Source organism: Aedes albopictus, chromosome 3 (assembly GCF_035046485.1).
Source record: "Aedes albopictus strain Foshan chromosome 3, AalbF5, whole genome shotgun sequence".
Lineage (NCBI taxonomy): Eukaryota > Metazoa > Arthropoda > Insecta > Diptera > Culicidae > Aedes > Aedes albopictus.
Window position 1 is genome coordinate 151,811,900 of NC_085138.1, and position 7,889 is coordinate 151,819,788.

General features: G+C 47.8%; 1 protein-coding gene across 1 annotated transcript in view; it reads left to right on the plus strand.

Annotated features, from left to right (window-relative positions):
- Positions 1 to 7,510, plus strand: part of LOC109404407 (steroid receptor seven-up, isoforms B/C) — a 222,657-nt gene extending 215,147 nt beyond the window's left edge. The window contains exons 3-4 of the mRNA XM_029871920.2: positions 7,150 to 7,307; positions 7,381 to 7,510. Coding sequence (XP_029727780.2) covers positions 7,150 to 7,307; positions 7,381 to 7,497 — 275 coding nt within the window. The 3' untranslated portion in view covers positions 7,498 to 7,510. The remainder of the gene's footprint in view (positions 1 to 7,149; positions 7,308 to 7,380) is intronic.
- Positions 7,511 to 7,889: the final 379 nt, after the last annotated feature.

Here is a 7,889-nt window from a genome sequence, read left to right on the forward strand (position 1 = left end):
CGTTAGCTTCTTCACGGACATGATATTGTCCCAGAGAGACGGACCATACAAAGCATCATTTGCATGCATCGTTACGTTTACGGTTGCTCATGCCACTGACTACACCTGATTCCTTAGCCACCAGGGATTCTCCAATTTTTGCCACGTTATTATGCAAACTTCGACCACCATGTGGTTCCTGACCCCCGAGTCCAGCAGGAATTCGACCATTTTACTGCAGTTCTGCTTGCCTGCTCATCCGTCCGTATGGTCGCCGTCGGCGTTTGCCACAGGCATGCCACTTCCCGTTGAACTTCTCACCTCCTTGCTTCTCCCGTTGATCCCCGGCAAGCGCAGTTGGTTTTTCATCAACTCGTACCGCATCTCGTTTTCCGGTAGGTTTTCTAGGGTTTTCTAGGTTGTAAGGTGATCAAAGGATTCCGGGAGGATCAAACTGAGTTCTGCACACACGCATCGCTCTCTTCCAGGTTTGAAGCGGCCACTCAGAGTTGCCGAATGAGGTCCTCAAACTTCAGCAGTTGGGCGCGCAACAATGTCCCTCTCTTTAACTGCAGACGAGCGATCTGCTTTCGAATTACCGTTTGCTTATCGGCAGACTTCACGTGGCAAACGTATCTTAGAGAACCCTAACATTTCCTTTGTTGTAGACTTCTTCCAGATACATCACAGATACTCGTCCGAGTTAGGGCTCGCCAGCAGGGACCTCGGCTTCACAGTTCATGTCCTTGAACCTGGCTACTTCCCTAGCTTTTGCTGGAATCTCCACGCGTAGCTACAGGACATTTGGCCCCTCAGCTCCTATGTCGTGTGCGCTTCTTATGCACTACAGCCAGCGTACACGAATTTCGAGGTGGGGCACCAAATGCGATGTAGTTACGCGCGTGGTCCCACACCTACGAGGCTTTCGGGTAGACTTGAACGCGGAACTTCCAGGTGCCATGACAGGTTTCAGGAAACTACTGGATTCCGTGAACGGCTGCTTCCTTATTGCTATCGCCCATAATCTCTTGAGTATGGTGGAACCACTTGAAAGCGAAAATTGATATACGCAGCTTGAACGGTTAAACTAATTTTATTAGTTACTTGTCAGGAAGACGACCCGCCTCTTTCGGGAGAAAAAGCGCCGCCTGGAAGAAGCGGAGTGTGAAGAAATGGAACTGCTGTGCCGTTCCCAAGAAACACGGAAGTTCTATCAGAAGCTCAACGCATCCTGCAACGGCTACGTGCCGCGAGCCGAAATATGCAAGGATAAAGACGGAGGCCTCTTGACGGACGGACGTGAGGTGATCGAAAGGTGGAAGCAGCACTTCGATCAGCACCTGAACGGCATGGAGAACGTAGGCACGGGAGCCCACGGCAACGAAGGAAACGACAACGCCAGTGCAGCGGAGGACGGAAATGAACCAACTCCCACGCTGAGGGAAGTTAAGGATGCCATTCCCCAGCTCAAAACCAACAAAGCAGCTGGTAAGGATGGTATCGCAGCTGATCTCATCAAGATGGGCCCAGAAAAGTTGGCCGCCTGTCTGCATCGGCTGATAGTCAGCATCTGGGAAACCGAACAGCTACCGGAGGAGTGGAAGGAAGGGGTAATCTGCCCCATTCACAAGAAAGGCGACCATTTGGAATGTAAGAACTTCAGGGCGGTCACTATTTTGAATGCTGCCTGCAAAGTGCTATCCCAGATCATCTTCCATCGTCTGTCACCTAAAACAGAGTTCGTGGGAAGTTATCAAGCCGGCTTCATCGACGGCCGGTCGACAACGGACCAGATCTTTACCGTACGGCAAATCCTCCAGAAATGCCGAAAATATCAGGTCCCAACGCATCACCTGTTCATCGACTTGAAAGCGGCATACGACCGTATCAACCGCGCAGAGCTATGCCAGAATCATGGACGAAAACGCCTTTCCTGGGAAGCTGACTAGACTGATTAAAACAACGATGGACGGTGTGCAAAACTGCGTAAGGGTTTCGAGTGAACTGTCCAGTTCATTCTGGAAGGTGTGACGCGACGAGCCGGGCTCAACAGCCGGGGAACGATTTTCACAAAATCCGGTCAATTTGTGTGCATTGCGGACGACATGGACATTATTGCCAGAACATTTGGAACGGTGGTAGAGCTGTACACCCGCTTGAAACGCGAAGCAGCAAAGGTCGGACTGGTGGTGAATGCCCCAAAAACAAAGTACATGCTGGTAGGCGAAACCGAACACGACCGGATCCGTCTGGGTAGTAATGTTACGATAGACGGGGTTACTTTCGAGGTGGTGGAGGAATTCGTCTACCTCGGATTCTTACTGACGGCTGACAACAACGTGAGCCGTGAAATTCGGAGGCGCATCATCAGCGGAAGTCGGGCTTACTTCGGGCTCCAAAAGAAATTGCGGTCAAAAAAGATTCACCCACGCACCAAATGCACCATGTACAAAACGCTAATAAGACCGGTGGTCCTCTACGGGCACGAGACATGGACCATGCTCGAGGAGGACCTGCAAGCACTCGGAGTTTTCGAGCGACGCGTGCTAAGAACGATCTTCGGCGGTGTGCAGGAGAACGGTGTGTGGAGGAGAAGGATGAATCACGAGCTCGCTGTACTTTACGGTGGACGCAGCATTCAGAAGGTGGCCAAAGCCGGAAGGATACGGTGGGCAGGGCATGTTGCAAGAATGCCGGATAACAACCCTGCAAAGCTGGTGTTTGCAACTGATCCAGTTGGCACAAGAAGGGGTGGAGCGCAGAGAGCACGATGGGCGGACCAGGTGGAGCCTAGGTTATACTTGAAGCTCGTTGCTGACTATCACTATCTACTCGGGGTCGATAGTGCCCCGAGTGACCCATGGAGGCATGAGGTAGAAAGTAGTGGGGACCAGAGCTATGTTGTACGCTTCTTCCATGTTGTCAACTCAATGCTTTGATACCTAACACTCTAACTTGACTTAGATAGGGCGATGCACTTCCCAAAAAATATTCATGACTTAACGATCTACATTTCTGTTCTATCCTATCTATCTGATAACTGAAGTCTTTTTTCAATTTTGTCTTTTCATCCCTCCTAACCATTAAAAACGAGTGTAAATATGTGTACAATTTAACGCATTGTTTTGTCTGTAACCTCCTCAGAGCGCTCTCCAACCCATACACTCCTTCGCGACTATCAGTAGCGCACGTGCTCTCATAAAGAAGAACAAATTTGCCGGAAAATCGACACCGGCATCACATCACACTCCGACCCCCGAACTCCACCGGCAAGCCCGGATTTGCAGCAGCAACAATTCCACACACTAGGCTGTCGCTGCTTGCCTCGCCTTGCCGACCGAGACGAAACTAATTAAATATTTTAATATGATTTTAATTGTTACCAAACACCCTTCTTGCCGTGTATGTAACTACAGCACCTACCTACTAGGCTGAAATCCACCATTCGGAAACTTTTCTCCAAAAACTCTGACACACACTTCTTTCGGCACGACCTTGCGTTTGACAATGATGGGTGAACGTGTGAGTCTCTACGTCAGCTATTTCTCCTCTCAGCTGAACGTTTGCATCATGCCCCATATCATCTAGAACATACTTTAGGAGAAGGGGTTCGCCTTTTTAAAACTCCAACTTGGGCACGTTTTACGAGCCTCCTTGTGGCGCTTTTCATGCTAAAAACCCACATTGTATCTTCCTCACATTGTCTTATCCTCACTTAATGGAAGCGAAGGGTTACTGCCATCGCCGTCGTCATATGTAAGACATGTGTTTTACACCCGATTACGATCATCATTATGATTAGCAATTTTGCCGTCGTTAAAATTATTGTTTAACTGCGATGGTTCCCCATCAAGGATCTGGCACTGGCGTAGCACGGCGCACAGTGGTCTGAGGTTGGCCAAAAGTTGAAGCAAATCGAGGTACACTTTATTCTCAAACTTTTGCTTGAACCATTACCACTGTGTAGAGCAGTGTCTTGGAGACACATTCCTTCAGAGAAAGGAGCCCAAGCTAATAATCCACCATCTGACACCGAGCAGCGTGAGATCTTTGATAGCCTTACATACGTGACGTGAGGAACAACGCCTGAACGGTGAGGGCACCTCCTGCCTGATGCCAGCCTCCGAAAAAGGGTTCGACAGTCAAGTGACAAGAAGTTTTTAATAGTTTCCCACCCCTCCCTTTCCTCATCCGTTTGGTTAATTTTCTGTTTGCTGTAAGCTAATCCGGAACGTACGGAGTTCCTCTAATCAAAAGTATCTCTGTATGTGGTAGCGACCTGATGACAGCACTTGGCTTGCGACATTACACTACCTAGGTACATACAGCTGGTAGTTACCGACTGGGAAGTAGTGTGTTTAGACAACGCTCCGATGTCAGTTTGCCATTCGATGGCAAACTCTCCAAAAGTCAGCAAGTCTAATTTCGCCGTAATGAATGTGTACTTTCACCCGGTAAGGACACACTCGAGTCTCGGTTACAGAGCAAATTTGTTTTGGCCTTTCTCATAGAAATTCTTGATGATGATGATTAGTCAGACCAGCTAGACATCCAAGCATTCGGTAGCAGGCAGGACTAGATTGATGGTGATGGCGATGTAGCTTGGCACGGTCCAGTTGGGGCATCTCAGTCTTCTTCTGTGATGGGCCATCCATTTACCATACCCACTCGTATACGGGAGCAGTGACTCATAAAACTAGATGAATGATATTACTACTATTGCCATTTGAGAGCGAGAGCCAACTCCATCCAGCATCATTCTCATACCATTCGTCTTCGGTAGCTGACCGAGCTGTCCGATGTTGCGATATGATTATGTTTAATTACCATTATTGCACCCTGTATCATTCAGTATAGTGTGCTTGTGGCCGTAAAAATGCTAGCTCCCTTGCATACCCTCTCTTAGTCTGGTTCGTATCAAAATCCCACAATGCAGTCGTCGGCATGTATTTCGTTCCCATGTGAGATGTCCAAGATCGTGCACCAGGGAAGGGATAATAGATTATTACGATAATTAAATTTTCATCATACTTCATCACCAAGCGCTCACTACTATTAGCTAAGATGAATTGGAATGAGTTGGTTGCCTTCAGCTGGACAACCTGAATTTCAAGGATGTGTATTTGAAGGATTGATACTGTTGGAGTTGTTTTCGATACCAACAAATCAACTACTTCAGCACATCTACTTATACAGTAGACGTTCGATAAGTGCTATGCGGTCAACACTCCTCCGGACGGATTCAGGCCTTGTCTCCTACATCTGCAACGCCGATCAGACCCAGCTCCTTGTCAAATTTCTTGACCTTGATTTTGTCAAGACGTCCGCCACCATCTCCTCCGACGTACAGTACCTCTACTCGATCACTCGTGAAGCTGAAAGCTCACAAGTGTAGTGGTACCGCGTATCTATATGCTTCGTCCTCTTTCTGTGTTGGTCGAGGGCCACGAAATCGTGGCAGCTGCTGTTGTCCTCGAATATCACAGTTGGCTTGACCTGCTCCTCGTTCAGCTCCTTCCGAAGCCAAACGATCGCATGCGACGCTTCAGAGAGCGCAACGTACTCCGCCTCCAATGTAGTTTTCGGCACGCAACGCTGCTTCCTGCTAGACAGATTGACGGTGGCTCCTTTTATACCTACGAAAATCCGTTGCAAGATCTTCAGTCACTGCTGTCTTCCGTCCAGTCGGCGTCGCTGTAGCCGACCAGCTCGAACTTCTTTTCCGCTTTGCTTAATTTCAGCTTGTATGTGCCAGGTAGCGTAGGATTCTCTGACTCTCAATCCAATCAATGTCATACGGGTAACTGATCTTACGGCTTTGAATCGCAAGCCGTAAGTCCGGTCGATTGTTTGTGGCAAGGTACAACAACGAACCGATCAGACTACGATACTCTTGTTTGTCGTTGAGTTCCGTTCCGCCTTGGCTCAGCTTAAAGTAGCCCGAGTCCATGGGGTATTTGGAAGCCTTCGCTTCTTTCTTCCTGGAACGCTTGACCAGTTTCCTGATGAAATTCTGCTGACTGACACTGTAGAAACCGTTCTCATCCTTGTGTACTCGGATTCCCGGAAAAAGGTCATTTCGCCCAGTCTCATTATCTGTATCTAATTCTGCAACACTCTCTCGATTATGGTAATCTCCTTCTCTTGCGCACAGGCTACCAAGATCAAGGTATTTACATATTCTAAGGTAGTCTTAGATGTCAAAACTGGCTGAGCGGCCATTATTTTTTCACCGTGAGAAATTCTGAAAACAAACACCCCCCCCTCAGCAAATTCCTTTGAAATTTGGCTTCCTCTGCTTTTCTCCACAAACTAAATGTCCTGCTTAACCTTCCATTATATAAAAACCTTGACCAAGATATCGTCGACATAAAGCAAAAGGTAAATACATTCTCCGCTGGCTAAGCCATGCTTACTGTAGGAATAAGATGTAATATCCGTATGCAAAGCCTTTTCAGCGCCACGTCCACCTGCTGCAGATTCGCTTTTTGTTCTCCGCCTTTCAGACTCCAAGAATTGCTTTGATTTTACCAAGTCGAGAGCTAGTTCATTCACCGGCCTCTGCTCGAGTGCTGAATACAAAAGTCGATAAACTTCTGGAGATGCTGCTCCATATCGCCTACTTCTCTCCAAGTAGTTATTTAACTATAAGTTCTAAATCAATTCAAGGAAACCTAGTAATTCTGGCTGAAGTACGTATTAGCAACGTTACTTGAATTATTCATTACGTAAATTTGGTAATGCATGTTTACATGATGTTTATTATTCTTTATTTCTTTTCAGCATTACTTCATTCCATTTTTGGTTACTAACGTTTTCATTTTCTTTTTCATTTGCAGACATTATTATTCTTTCATCTTCATACTTACTGATTGTTTTGTTTTGATAACTTTCCTAGAAGATCCATTCAGCTTATGTTACTCAGCCAAACTGCACATCACTAACAGCTGCTTTCACATCAAACTAAAACGCACAAACACATGCTTCACTAAACACACAACCCAAATTCTTCGGTGACAGGTGGTTATACACTAATTTCTACAACACTTCCTTGGACCTTTCCCAGAACTTCCAATTTCCTTTCATCTTCCATCAATGCTTCTACACCAATCCACATTCTAAGCCGCTCGACATCATTGGACTAACTTTCAATATTTCCATTTCTTCCAGATGCCTGTGGCCTGTCGGACGTAGCTCACATTGAGTCGCTACAGGAGAAGTCGCAGTGTGCCCTGGAGGAATACTGCCGGTCTCAGTATCCCAACCAGCCGACCCGTTTCGGAAAACTGTTACTGCGGTTACCATCTCTGCGGACGGTGTCATCTCAGGTGAGTTTCACACGTGCTTCCTTCGAATCCGTAACCTTATGGCTAACCTGCCGATTTCTTCCCATCATTCCAGGTGATAGAGCAGCTCTTCTTCGTCCGGTTAGTCGGCAAGACGCCCATCGAGACGTTAATCCGTGACATGCTGCTCTCGGGCAGTAGTTTCTCGTGGCCCTATCTACCTTCGATGTGACACACCGCCGTGTGGCGTCAGTTGACAACGACATGATCTTCACTGATGATGGGCGGCACGTCGTCCACGGTTGTGGCCGCGGCAACTCTTCAACATCAGCAGCAGCAGCAACAGCAGCAAGAGCAACAGCAAATTCAACAACAACAACAACAACAGCAGCAGCAGCAACAACAACAACAACACCAGCTGTCGCAGCCACAGCTCTCACAAACACAAGCGCAGGTCGCTGCTTCATCTTCTTCCGCGCTAGGCGCGCTTTCGCCGTCGTCCACTTCGTACTACAGCAGTTGCTGCTCGGACGTTGCCGCCGCTGCCTTGTCCTCCCTGATGGCGACCACCAGCCAGTTCACGCAGTTTCAAAGCTCTCTCAACTTTGCCAACAGCAACAACAA